A 14,767-nucleotide genomic window follows, 5' to 3' on the forward strand; every position below is an offset into this window, starting at 1 on the left:
TGGAAGTGGTGAAACAGCCTGCGGACAGCTGGGCAGGTCTATCAGGCGAATTTGATTTCAGGATGTAACATTTTCATTGGGTTAGTTAATGGACTTGGAGAAATGCAAGACAATATGACATTTCATACAGGAACAAGTTCTACATCTTCAGAGGTTCAGGATATGTTCTTGATGCTCCTGTTTTAAAAATGTGATATAATAGTGACTGTTTTAGGAGAATTATTACACTTAGTCCTCGCTAGCCCTTCACAGTAAAGAAATGCCTGCACAGTTTATAAGGATGTTGAAACAAGTGTTGCCAATTTTTATGGGTTAGTTAACACTTGATGCTTCCAACTGAGAAATGTCTAATCCCGTACCACACAATGCAAGTCAGCAGAGGTTGCAGTGGGAGTCCTCTGGGGCTAAAGTAAAATAATTTCTCATCAGAGTTTGGTTTAACCATTTCATTCATCTGCACATGAGTTATTATTAATTTTTAATGTTAAACTTTGTTCTGAAAGTACCTACATGTATCTACCAGGTTCTTAGGCACAATTGGAGCTGTCCCTAACTCTGTGTGTGAATTCTGATGTTGTTTTTCAGTCAGTCTCTGTCTCTTTCAACCATGTTACTGCACAGAGTAGGAAAAAGGCAGGAAAAAAATCCTGTGTAGCATAGGTGTAGAATGCAGAGTAGATCTTGTTCAGATCCTGAAGTGTCCTGCTTGGGATATAGTATCATGTGCTGAGATCTGTCTGATGGCTGGTCTGCCAGAAATGGACATACAATGTTGAGTTTTGAAGAAAATAAATCAGAACTCTCTAATTTCTGAATGCCTGTTCACAGTCAGAAGGGAAGTATTTGGCAGTATAGGGATAGAGCATGGGAAATGCAGTGTATTGTACCCATAGGAGTTCCTTTAGAGAAGGAGAAACCTCAGAACTTTATTCTTAGTATTAATACTGAGGCTCAACCCTGTGCTGGTAAACCTGTGATTGATATGATAGAGCTGGATGAAGATAGGATCAGAGCGGATTATAAACAGGAAAATAAAGTTAATATGGGTAGTGATACAAAATACGAAAGACTGCCTTGTTTTTGAAGGCATAGTTTTGAAAAGATAAAAACATTTTTAAATGTACTGTGTCAGCTGCAGGAAGTTTTGAATGGAAGTTGTTGGGTTTTAACTTACCTATGAAAAATGTGCTGAGTCACTATAGAGCACGTTTGTTTCTGGGTATAGATCCCTGTTAATCACATTTCAATGTACAGGAGATCAGTGTACAGCCCTGCTGTGTATCTGCTGTTCCCGTGCTGCAGCCTGGAGCCGCCTGCGCCTCCCTCCTCGCTGGAGGGAGCAGCCCTGGGACACTACCCGTGTCCCCTGTGCCGTGAGCCACCTCCTCGGCCGGCAGAGAGCAGTGCCGCTCTTCGCCGGGATTGCGGGGGCCGTAACTGGGAACGTATGCGGGAGACAAAGCACAAGAGTAAGGAGGAATATACACAGAAGCACTGAACACAGAGGCAGACCTGAATGTGAAGGTGGGACGGGGAGGTTGCACTCGATGGGGAAAACAATGGAGAGTGGAGGTGATGCAAAGAGGGCATGAAAAGAGAGCTGGAAACACCAAAATACAGACTCTGCTAAAGCAAACTGGAGACCTGAAGGATGAAAGTGAAACATCTTGGAACGAGATCGTGGCATTCCTGTTACCCTATGAGCCACAGGAGTGTTACAGCTCCTGCTGCTGGGCATGGAGGAAGGACAGGGACCCAGGATGTGTGACAAGTCTGTAGCACCGTAGAACAATATAGGTGTGCTTTTCTGGATTCTAGATCTTAATGTGCTTCTTGTAGTGAATTGGGGTGAATTCTCCCTATGTCTGCATGCTTATACTCACAGGATTATTTTCAAAATGTTGCTCTTGGTGTACATTGTTTCCCATGAAGATGTTTTTGCCAGAGTGCAAGGATAGAGGCACAGCCTGTATAGCATTTATTTCTGACTCTTATATTTGGGGTTTTTTCCTGAACTAATTTGGCACTTCAATAATACACTGTATTAAGATGGTCAGATAAATTTCCACTGCAGAGGATTGTGTTTCCTACATCTGACCCAAGTAAATCAGAATCCAATCAAAAAATGTGTGGGGCTGTGTTTTAGGGAACAGAGGAAAGGGGAAAAGGAGTTGTTGTTTCTTGTAAGGGGTACAGCATGTCCACAAATCCAGTTTATTAAGGATTTTTCCTCAATTTTTACAGAATGTTGAAAGCAAATGCTTTTTTCTCCCCTTCTTCTAGTACCATCTCCTGAACTCTTTGTAAAATGTCAGTTATGTAAAATCTGCAGCATTCTAATGGTGCTTTCAGGCTTACTTGACCTTTTGAAATCATTACAACCCCCCCACCCCCTACAGCCCCCCATTTTTCCTTACTTAATTACACACAGGAATAGGGAAATAAGAATCCAATTTATTGTTATCCAGGTGGCGTTTCCTGTTACTTAGCTTTATAGTTTTCTGTATAGTAATTAGTATGCAGAAAGCTGGAGAGATGCCTGTAGTTCCAAAATGAACTCTCTGTAGCTCTCTCCCTCCTTCCCTCCCACTTGCGCTCTCCTTTTGGCACCGCCCCTTCCATGCACCCTTTAGCCAGCAGCAAGACAGCTGTGTTTGATCATAAACCACTTAAACTCCAGGCTCACTGGCAGGGGAAACTTCAGCGTGAAGTGCAGCGTTGGTTTCTCCCGGGGAAGGGAGCTTTCTTCTCGTTTCCTTTCTGCCTCCCCAAATACTGAGGACTATAGCAGCACTCTCCTTTTAATTTCTCTGTGAACTTGTGTGAAGCTCATCAAATTTTTCTGAGTCTGTTCAGCGGCATTGAGAGATGCCCTTTAACAGAGTTGTGGAAAAGAGCTGCGTAAAGCAGACAGAAGAGATGAAGCATGCCTTGTAGATGGACTAAGACAGCCCTGGGATCCTGGTAAGCACTTCATTCCCTGCATTCTCTGAGCTCTTCACATTATTAACAAGCCTCTCTAAGCAATGGATTGTCTGTGAAGTCAAAACCAGTTTGTCTCTTCCAGAAGATCTGACATCATTAACTTAAACTCTCAATGTGGAGTAAAAATGGCTGTCTAGAGCAAAATGTATAAGAGAGAAAAATTTTGGAGAAGAAAGTATTGAATCAGTTGAACAAAGCTTGAAGCATTACAATCTGCAGAAATCATCAAGCCCTGAGAAGTCTAATCATGAATTCTGGAGTTGCTATGAAATATGGAAATGAATCCCCTGCAGAGCTGAGTGAGGTAAGCAGTTTCAGTGCCCTTCTTTACGCTTTAAAAAGAAACATTCCCCATTCAGGCTTTCAGTCCGCAAGCAATGCAATTAAAAATTAATAGAATGTGTATCTTGCTATAACTTACTGTGCCAGTCAGGAAATGACCTGAACTTTTTTGCTGCTTTGCTCTGAATGAGTAGTGAAAGGCTAACGATTGCAACCATGTAGAGACATTTTTCCTGTTACCCTGCAGCAGTGATTGCCTTCCCTCTGAGAGCTGTGTTTATACCCAACATTCATCTTTGCAGTAGGTGAAATATGGAGATCTCAGTTGAGATTAAACAGATGGTGATTAATTTAGGAGGGAAGTGGGGTGAGTAGAAAACGACAAAAAATTATTGGTAAGACAACAACATTGGCAGAAGTTATTTTACTTGTATTTAGCCAAGGTGATACTGTTTGTTTAGGTTAGATGAATTAAGTTACTTTCCTTCATTGCCTAAAAGAAAACAAGTCATGAGAAACTTTCTCCTTTTTCACTGGAAACCATAGTCAAGCTGTTGTTTCTTATAATTGTGGGTATGTTTTAGTGTAACATGATTGTGTGTGTTTTTAATAAATTTGAAATTAAAGCCATATCAGATGTTATGCAAATTCTTAATAAATGCTTTAGAAGTGGCATACTCTGTCAGTTAGTGGAATGTCTTAGATGTGTAATCCTTATGGGCTTTACTGAGAACTGCTAATTTAGTTATGCTATGAAATCCCAATCATTTGATTAAGGTCATTTTGTAGGAAATTGAATCTGCAGTCTGTCTTGTCCCAGTTTAACTGAAGTGCTTCTCTGTTCCTTTTGCCCATTTTTTAATACACCATTTACTGTGGCATATCCTTTATAAGCTTGGTTTTTTAAGCATAGGATATGCTTGGCAGAATAAGAGAGTTAACAGTTTCTGGAGTTAATGGTATAGAGAAAGGAGACACTAAGGTATAGAATGGAATAATGATATAAGTGGAATAAATCAGTAGGCTTGTGAGGGAGACAACCATGTAGAAGGAAGCACAGTAAATACGTGAGAGTTAAGTAAGTGCTGTACCCTGCCATACTAGAGGACAGTAGGTTTGTGACTGGGAGATTCTGACAAAAGAAATATCATATGTATTTCTCCTTAAAGCAAAAATTGTTAAATTTCATTATTTCTGTGTTACTTTTTTCAAAGTATTGCTTAGAAATTCTGTATTGGCATTTCAGCGTAAGTGGGGTTCATAAATTCCGCATATAAACCTGGGTTAAATTTTGGTCAGTTTCTGGCTGTGGTTGTATTGATGGTGATTACTGCTTTCTATGCCCTAAACATTTAATTTTCAAGACTTTGCAAGATAACATAGATCATGGAGTGTCTCAAAGAATTGATACTGGAGTCAATATTTGGAGCAGGTACTATTTACATTGCTACCTTGAAATTACTTATTCATGTTTCCTTCATGCACTGACTGAGTAAGACTTTTGTTGTGAGAAATACCTTTTCTTTCTGACGTTTTAACATGGGAGATATTGAAAGAAGTCTGTGACCGTGCAACATTGTCATTGTTTAGGTGGGGTTTTTTTTTCCCAACAAGCTTTCTTTAGTCCTTAGTTCACATTTGTACTCGGTGCCACAGGTGGGTTAGAAATAGGCCCCTTTTTGACTGCAGACATAGCAGAGAAGATCATAAAACTCCTAACTTTCCCCAGCTGCTTATCATCATTTGCTTGCTGCTCATCTTCATCTTTGCAGTTTGAGCCTTAGCCAGTCACCAAGAAGGGATGGGTCAGCTTCAGCAGTGATCTTGGGTAAAACACTGGGTTTTCAGTGTGAAACATGGAAGCCTCACAGAAACATCATTATCCACCTCTCTAGGGAAGAAGATGCATAAGTAGTAATTGGCAGCTGCTCACCCCTAATTATTAATTTCTGAAACAGCTCTCTGTATTATCTATGTTTCTGTTAGACCTTTCCCTATTGGTGACTGGTACTGGCTGTAATGGAAGGTAAAACGTGCTGGTAAAGGTTGTACCTGTGGTTTATGTATCTGTATTTTTCCCATCTTTGTTATGCTCTTCTCCTTCCTTTGTGGCTCTGTCTTCTGTACACCGTGTTTATTTTTGGTCAATGAAGGACAGTAGCCTTGTGTTCAATTAAATGATGGGAAAATGGCTACAACATGAATTTGAATAAATGGCTGGTGTCTTAGTTTGTGTTCACCTGCACCTCTGTCTCTACATTCAGCTCATATGCTGATATTACAGTGGGCTGCCACTGCTGTACATACCTGAATGGCAAATATTATAACAGACCAAGAAGTACTATGATTCACATGATGCACAGTGGGTTTTCGTGTAGGTGCCTTGATCTCTTTAGCTCAGTACATGGAGCTTTAGGCATGAAACTACTGTTATTAAAATAAACAGGAAAGCTACAAAGCCCTGAAGATATAATAAATGCATTCTTGACTGGATACATTAGACAAAATAGAAAATAAATGTATTGCAATTCATTCCATCTGTATTAGAACTTTCTAGCTGAGATTAACATCTTTCTTTGGCAAGAATTAAAGGATATGTTTCTTGTCCAAGACACAGTGTGATTGCAGGAACTTGTGTATAGTTGATGTTTGCTATTCCTAAACTCTTGTCTGGGTAAACAGAGATCTTGATAGTCTTTATTTACTCACCTGCCCCATCAAAGGTCATGCAGAAAGCAGATGAAAAAAAATCCGATTTCTGTTATAAGTCATTCAGATCTCCACAAAACTTATGCTTTGTTGTTCCCTAGCTCCAGAGTTCAAGCTGTTTTGTTACTGAAACGTGTCAGTTCATGTTACCCCATTTCTTCTGCTCTTCTTTGCCTTCAAGTTTCAAGTCCAAACAGTTTGCTGTTTGCATGGTGGATTTGTCATGTTGTACCTGCCTAGAGAGAAGAAACCTTGTTCTTACATAGCAAGGTGGTGTTAAGCTTGGTGGCTTGTTTTGTTAGGGGCTTCTTTTATATATATATATATATATATATATATATATATATATATATATATAAAAGATATAGTAAGAGAGGCAACACTGTGGTGTAGTCTGTGAGGATCTACAGCAGCCTGTGGTACGTTTGTAAGTAGGTAACAGTAGTCAAAAAATCTCTGTTCTACTATTCTGAAATGGGCCTTCTAAAACAATTTGCAGAGATTGCCTTTAAGGCTTGACTCAAGGAAGGATGTGATTTTTGTGCATAACTTAATACCCAAATTATGAAAGCTCTCATTGGATCCCTTCAACTTCTTACTCATACAATTCTGAAAGCCTTTGTTGTAAACACAAGGCATATTTTTACAGCCAACATCATGAATTGTACTGAAAACATGTACAGGTTAACAGTGGGGTGCCTGTAATTGCAGACGATTTTATACATCATTAAAAATGAAACTTTGTATCAGAATTTAAAGGCTTTGTACCTGTTAAATTGTCTATTCTGCAGAAAGAGATGTTCATCTAGAAAGAGCTAGATTGTCTAACCTGTATTTTCTTCCAAATTCAAAGGCTTTAAACCCCCATATTCTGAGGAATTATCCCTTACATACTAACACTGATGTTACCTGCTCTCCTGGCCATTCACTGTGTGCTGAAATAGAGAGCTGTTGTCTGACCTGGTACGCCTGATGGACTGAATGTGGCCAGCAGTTATGCCTGTGCCAATGTTGGGACGGTTAAAATTATTACTGCAGGAATGTGAAGGAGATGTAAAGTGCTGAGCTTAATTATATTTTTCTCAATTGCATACTAAAGAGATTAATTTTATCCTTGAATTAAAAGCCAAGCTATGTTCTTTGGTATAATTTTCATTAAGCGAGCCTTGTGAATTTGCTGGTAGTAAGACTGTGCCTAAGAGATTTTGTAATGATGTAAGGGCCGGTATTATAGTAAAGCAATACGTTCAGCATTGCAGCTGATTTGTATTATATTACTGTTTATTGTATTCTTTTAGCACTTGCTGCATGAGTTGATGGTGTATAACATCTGAGAAGTTTATTTTATTATTTTCTGCATGACAAAATTAGGACACAGCATGCTGCTTTAGGTGCACACTTTATACCTCCTGCTTCTTGATATTTGGAGGTCAAGTGTTTAGGATACAGGTGTTGTATGTGACAGCATTAGCTACAGCTTCATATTCTTTAACCCTTCAATATTGACTGGAATAAACAGATGGGTTGTTTGTCTTGGAGAAGTTACTAACTTTTTTGTTTGTTTCAACAACAAGGTGTTTGAAATTTAGGGGAGGAGAAGGAAGAATAGGTGTCAAAGCTGGTGTCTGTAGGAAGCAGAAAAATGAGTTCATACAAAAGACTTCACCAAAATCTTACATGTGAAGAAAGGACCAAGTCTGAAAGGCTTAAATTCTGACTTTTTAGTAATTTTATGGTAGGACAATGTTGCACTTCCTTCTCAGATTTGTGTTCCACTTCTGCTGTACTTATGAACTAGTATCTGATGAAGAACATTGCAGAAGGAGAACTGCAGAAATAAGAGGGGCTGCATGGCTTGAAGTTGTGTACACAAATCCAGTGAGTGTGAGGGAGCTGTGGGGTGAGGTGGGTAATCAGCAGAGGAGCAGGACATCACTGAAAGCCTCCCTGGCAGAGGAAGAGTTCAGAAGGAACCATTCCCACCCTGAGGTACTTTCCCATGTGTGCCTCTGTTCCTGTAGAGCAAGTGCCAGCTTGTGCTGTCACCATACCTAGGCGTGGGGAAAGAGCACTGATGGAATGGGGAAGAGGTTTTTTATGTGTTCCAGAGTAGGATTAAATCCCAAACACTTGTTTTATCTTCCTGAGCTTGGTCGTCTTCCAAGAAAATTAGTGAGCAAATATCACCCTAATACTTAATCTGCTTCCTGAATGGTCTCTGGTCATGCAACAAATGTGCCAGGGTATTTCCAGTACCTCTCATGAGGGAGTAAACTCCATATTCTACTGCAATTCCATCTCTGCTACAGGCTATAGCCTTGGCTATCAGTGCCAGAGGTGTGCAGGTTGTAACACAGAAGGGTATACTGTGCCTTGCTAACAGATGTGTTTTTTCCCCAGTCAGAGGATGTTTTGGGAAATGTGATAGATTATTAATCCTTTAAAATATTGCAGCCTTACAATAGAACAGAATGGAATGTGGTTATCAAACTGCAAACGTGACGTATTTTAGAGTTATTTTAACCTTGATAAAGTTGCATAACTGATTTTTTCCTAACAGTAGGCAAACCAAAAAGGTGAACAGTGTGAACTGCTAAACTATTAGAACAGTGAGCACCGCAACCCATTATGCTTAAATCAAAGTACCTTAAGGAGAAACTTTCTTAAATATTTCTAGTGGAAAGCTGGTTAAAACTTCCATCTGGAGGTAGCAACACCTTACAAGAGTGTTCCCAGCTTTAGTGTTTCAGAGATGCTGAGGTAAAGTTTGCAGATCTTTGGGTGAGCTCTCTCCTCTTTCCTGGTTCACATGGGCTTTGTGAAGCACTAATCAACCTCACAAACCTGACATTTTTCTATGCTGCTTTCATGAGGAGTGTAGAGACCTTAGATGTGAAATACAATCACAGATTTTAAAGACTTTCCAGTGTGTCTCTGTTGCATTTATGTATCTATAATAACTTTAAAAATGCTTCAGTGGTAAACTTGAATGGGCATACTCCTGGACAGTGACTATCAGTCTGAATGCAACCTTTAGACAGGGTCCATAGTCAAGATGAAGGTGCTCTGGCATGATCAATATATGAAATTTACAGCGTGCAGTATTTCCAGTGTTAAAAACTATTGTGACTTCAAAGAAAATGTTTTTTTCCTGGATTTGTTTGAGCTGCTTATCAGGCACAGAGTGTGTTCCAGGCTTGGCTATTATTAAGTTGAAGCACTATAAAAAGATTAGTCAAAATGCCCAGACACTGTCAGCACTGATAATGCTCTTCTGCAGCCTCCTAATGAAAAAATACAAAGATTATGTAACTTATATGCCTGATAATTTATTTTAATATCCCTTGCTCCTAAAAAAAAAAAAACCATGATAAATGCCTTATATGCTGTAAAATCTGTTAGTACAAATATATGTTGTGAAAGTATCATTAACAATGTATTGGATTGTCCAATTGCTTTTAGAGACTTGATGTTCATAGATAAAAAAGCCAGAGTTCATTCCTGGAAGATTTTTGGAGATAGGGATTGTAATCTTTTCCCTCTTCCTCTTCCAACTTGGAAAAGAAAAACATGTTATTACCTTTCATCAGACTTGGACATAGCAGAACGTGGTTCTGTGTGGGAACAATTACAAGATTCTTCTTTCAGAAGGTATTTTTATGTATTCCTCTGCAGTCTCTGGATTTGTAGTTTGTAAAGGGACACATACAAGATCCTGAAAGAAGAATCCATAGATTGCAAGGTTTGCAAAGGCAGCAGTTTCTGTGCTGTGTATGTGGGAAGAGAGAGCATGAAGAGAGGCTGTGTCATTGGTTTAGTCACCTACAGTTGGGTGTCATTACATCCCTCTTCTGGGGCTCTGAGTAATTTATGTACAGTTGAAGAGGAAATGTGTTCATGTCACTTCTGGGTATTTTCCTTATGTTTAGGTTTTACTATCTTTGTGACATTGCATGGTACTTCTACTTTCAGGTTTTACTTGTGATTAGAATTTCTGCTTCTCAGGTAACATGGAAAAGTTTAATTGGACTCTTCTGTAGTCCAATTATAACATGTTATTACAATTATTATATGTTCATATTATTACATGTAGTAATAATACACCAATTTATGTACTCTGTGATGGCCTTTGAGTTCAAAGATTCTGAGGGATGGAGGTTTGGTGTGGGGATCTGATGCCTGTAAAGAAGGCTTTTTGACACTGGTGGCAAACTGCTTTAGGCAGTCCCAAGTCAGAATTTCCCATATAAATTAACTGTCTGTATGAATGATGTATATTTTCTGTAGATTTAGATTTTAACTATCTCTAACGAATAGAAATATTCATTAAGACTCTGGAAATTGGCTTTCAGGTTCTCACTCTGTTGTAATTGTATATGGAAATTTTTCATTAAAATCAAAATATTGACAGAAATCTTTTCAGCCCTCCCAAACGTAAAGAAAATAAGTATTTTTTCACTATACTTGTCTATACCCCTTATGGCTGTTTGTAATATTATTGGTTGCATGCTAAGTTTTGTGAATTACCCACTGCATCCTTGCTGAATTTTTGAAATGCTTCAGAAGATGATTGCTGGATTTTACTGCAGAGTATTGGGATATCACTAAAATGTAGTGATATCCCAAAATAGAAATTTACATCAGGATTATGGCCATCTACTGATAACTGAAATAAGGTACTGTTTTAAAACCAGGCCATCTATGCATTTTAAAATGTGAGGCTGTTTCAGTGTTTGATAGGTTCACAACAGCACCTCTGGTTTCTGATCTGTCAGAACAACTTTTTGAAACGTTGACAAAAAAAGTAAATTGTTTGATTGCAGTGATGGAATTATAATTGTCAGCACAGAACTGTGATTCATGATTGTTGTGACAGAGAAATACAAATTTGTTACTATGCTATGTGTCCAAAACTATTCCAAAACTAAGTCCAAAACTATTCCAGTGACAACTCAGCTGTCCTTCTGAACTGTGTCCACAGAGTTCTGGCTGAAGCTGGTGTTCCCACAAAGCAGCACAGGTGCCTATCTTGAAAAGTCCTCCTTTTGCAGACTGTAAACCCAAAAGTATCGCTTGCAAACACAAGCAAGTGTTATCTGGCCTTCATCTACAACAGGCTGTGATAATCCTATCCCAAACTCTTCTGGTTTCCTTCCTATCCTTCAGGGGACCGAATGCCTCTAGTTAGATAATTTTTTGAACTTTGCATCCTAAATTGCACAGTTTGTTTACTGTTAAGCTGTTGCCAGGTAGGAGGTAGTAGAATCTAGCTGGCTGTTAACTGTACTTGGGACTGCCCTTCCTCAAGAGGCATGTCAGCTGAACCTTCCTTTGCCTGGATACATCTGCTTGAGATGGAATTTGCAGCCATGCACAGAAACCAAATGGCTGTTTGTCATCTGTGGAAAAGACCAAGTACCCCCTTTAGAATGGTGTCTGAGAACTGTCCTTTGCCGTTTTACATATTTGACTTTTTTTTCCTTTTTACATCGCAGATAAAATATTTTATCTTATTAAGTTCCTTTTTCCATCTCTTAATCTATTTTTTCCTTTTTTTTTTCTTTTATTTTTGCACAGCATTGTACCATCTAATTTTTTCCAAGCTGCTGATGCTGCTCTTGTCTAATTTATTGACTTAGGTGTTTTTGTTTTGTTTTGTTTTGTTTTTTTAAATTTAAACTGATTTCCCAGTGTACTTGGATCTTTTTATTTAAAAAACTCATGGTGATTGACCTGTTCATCGGCTGGTACTTTCTTTTTGTGTGTTGTGATCTCACTCCTGTAGGCAGAGATTATTCTCTCTTGATGCTTGGTATAGCACAGGTCATGGTCTGCCCGGTATAACTCACCTGGTGGAAGGCAGTTAATTTCAGTGAAATACTTAAGCAAAGAAAATCTTTGAGAGAAAAATTTTTGTCTGCCTGAAGCAAATAGGCTATATGTGAAGAACAAAAATTGCTAACAGTATTTCCAATTATACTTTTCTGTCTTATGAGATGTAGGATTAAAGCATGGACAGAATATCTTTATTTCTCCTCTTGCACTAATGGGTATCTTCCCTGTGGAGCAAAGTAGGAAAAAAAGTATTGATTCATAGCTGTCAAGTCAAAATTGCATGGAAATCTGTATTAATTTAGTTACTTGGTGAGAGAGATCTGCAAAATGCAGAACTTTTTTTCCATGCTTTTTAAAACTTACAGATTCTGTCTCACATTTTGCAGGGTTGAATACCTATGAGTACCCATAATTATCTTTCTTTGTGAAACTCCGTGTGGTTGAATTTCAATAGCTACCCCTTCTGGAATGGAAATAAATGTACTAATTGCTTTTCATGAAGGTACATTTTCTCCTTTCCTGTGAGAATTTCTTTTAACTTCCTATATTTCTGTATTGTGTGTTAGGCTGAATCTCTTTTTATAGCATATTTAAGCACTTTTAAATATAATGATTGATGCCAATGAGTTATAGGCAAGTGTCATATCTCATTCAGAATGTTACATAATCATATTCTTCAGTAAGGAGATGTCATTTCCCTTTATAGAATCACAGAGTGGTTGAGGGACCTCTGGTGATCACCTAGTCTAAGCCCCTACTCAGGTGGGATCAACTCAGAGCTGAGTGTCCAAGACTGTGAAAAGCTTTTGGATATCCCCAAGGATGGAGACTCAACCACCCCCCTGAGTTACCCTCACAGGGTAACCCTGTGCTCACCCTCACAGGGAAAAGTGTTCAGAGGGAACCTCCCGTGTTTCAGTGTGTGTCCATCACCTCTGGTGCTGTCCCTGGGCACCCCTGGAAAGAGCCTGGATCCATCCTCCTTGCACCATACCTGCAGGAGTTTATGTACATTGGTGAGATCCCCTGAGCCTTTCTTCTCCAGAGTGAACACTCCCAGCTTTCTCAGCCTTTCCCCATAGGAGAAGTGCTGGAGTCCATCCATCATCTTGGTGTCCCTTTCCTGACAATATGTCCATGTCTGTTTTGTGCTGGGGAGCCCAGAACTGCATCCAGCGCTCCACCTGTGGCTTCACAGAGCTGAGAAAACCAGAAGTCTCACATCTCTTGATCTGCTGTCAATACTTTGCCTAATCCGGGCCAGAATCCATCCATCATCTTTGCAGCAAGAGCATGTTGCTGGCTCACATTCAGTTTGATGTCCACCAGCCTCCACAGGCCTATTTCCCTTCAGAACCTTATCACACAGGACTTTTTCAAAGAGAGGTCATAGCTATAGTGGTCTTGATTTTTGACCACCTCTCTCCTCTCTGGATCATAAACTCTACTGTCTTGCGATTATGAAAGCGGTCAAATAATATTTCTGTAAGTGCATGAACTGTTGTGCCTTTGAAAATGATAGGAGCACAGTATATATTGGAATCAAAAAGAAAAAAAAGAATAGAAATACCAAGGGAACTTTCTGTGAATAAACAAAATATTCACTTGCAGAACATTTATTGAATTAATTCTGTCAAACTTTTCCGTCTTGGAGTGGCAAGAGAGGACAGTATCCTAGCATGAATAATTCCTTAAAAGGAATTAGTAAGCTTGAGAAATTGTCAGTTTATTTAAACATTTCATTTCATTCTGTTGAATGTAATGATTAGAATTTAGTAGAGTTTTTAATTGTTCTGATTTAAAGAAAAAAAAGGCAAAGTGCTGCAAAGGATGACCTACGGTGATAGAAAGAGGAAGAACTAGAAGAGGAAAACCTTTCCACTGTTTGTCTTTGTGCCTTTGCTGTTAATTTTTAGAGCAAATTACAGTGGCTTTTCATGGAAGTTGTTTTCCTTCCAAGAGAACAAAGGAAGAATTTTGCAGTTTTAGTTCTTACCAGATGTTGACATTATGTATGTTCTGTCTCATATAATGCTGCCTTCATAAGGATCTGAAAAAGCAGTACTACAGAAATAAATCACAGTAGGGAAGTTTAAATTTAGATTTTGTTTTTTAAATACAGTAATGTGGGAGTTTCTAGTGATAATGAGTTTTCTGTTAATCCAGAATCCAGCTCAGTTTGTTCACTTAAATCAGCTTTGAAGTTAAACTTATATTTCAAAGACACATTCATAGTAAATTCAGTCTTAAAAGAATGTGAATAATTCCTGATGTGGATGTGGATGTCCTGGATGTTTAGGACTGCATTATACCAAATCCCTGAGGATGACAGATTTATCTGGTATATCTGTGTGTTACTGTCAGGCACTAGTAGGACACCATTTCTGAGAAGCAGGAAATTCTACAGTGATTAAAATCCACACACAGTCTGGCTCCTTTACAATGTATAAACACAGTTCCCAATGGATCAAAACGAAGTTAAAAATTATTCCCTTTCCCATTAAAGGACTTTTTCATAGCACCAGTGTTCTATCATGGTCTTGTGAAGACTGGTGCTTGGCACAGTCATGTGCCAAGGATGGAAGCAAAGGCACAGGATGGAAGCACTCTACAGTATAGGAAAAGCTGAGGACAGGAATCAGCATCCATGGAGAAAGGGGAAGGGAGAAATAGAGAGATGTCAAGAGGAAATACACCTCAAACTTAAGAAGTTATGTGAATTTCTTGTGAACTTTTGCCATTGCTGATTCATGACTTCAAACGGTTTCAGGGCGTCACTCTGACAACTGAGTCAGCATTCATTTTTTAAATCTAACAGCAGAGATTTTACTGAGAAGTGAAAATGATGGATTTATTTGGTCTTTTGAAGTCAATGAAGTAATTCACTGTCCAGTTACAACTCAGTTTTATTGGTGTTTTCTAGATTTTTTCCCTCCATCAAACTGGGCTGTGTCTA

General features: G+C 38.8%; 1 protein-coding gene across 6 annotated transcripts in view; it reads left to right on the plus strand.

Moving 5' to 3' along the window:
- MCC (MCC regulator of WNT signaling pathway) overlaps positions 1-14,767 on the plus strand; it is a 183,138-nt gene that overhangs the window by 41,020 nt on the left and 127,351 nt on the right. For 2 of the 6 annotated variants that reach the window (XM_064735490.1, XM_064735493.1), the window contains exon 1: positions 2,628-3,289. The exons of 2 other annotated variants lie outside the window; for them this stretch is intronic. In XM_064735490.1, the coding sequence (XP_064591560.1) occupies positions 3,233-3,289 (57 nt within the window). In that variant the 5' untranslated portion in view covers positions 2,628-3,232. Of the gene's footprint in view, positions 1-2,627; positions 3,290-14,767 lie in introns of those variants that run through there. 2 more of the 6 variants (XM_064735491.1, XM_064735492.1) reach the window with 2 other exon arrangements.

This window comes from Zonotrichia leucophrys, chromosome Z (assembly GCF_028769735.1).
Source record: "Zonotrichia leucophrys gambelii isolate GWCS_2022_RI chromosome Z, RI_Zleu_2.0, whole genome shotgun sequence".
Taxonomy (NCBI): Eukaryota; Metazoa; Chordata; class Aves; order Passeriformes; family Passerellidae; genus Zonotrichia; species Zonotrichia leucophrys.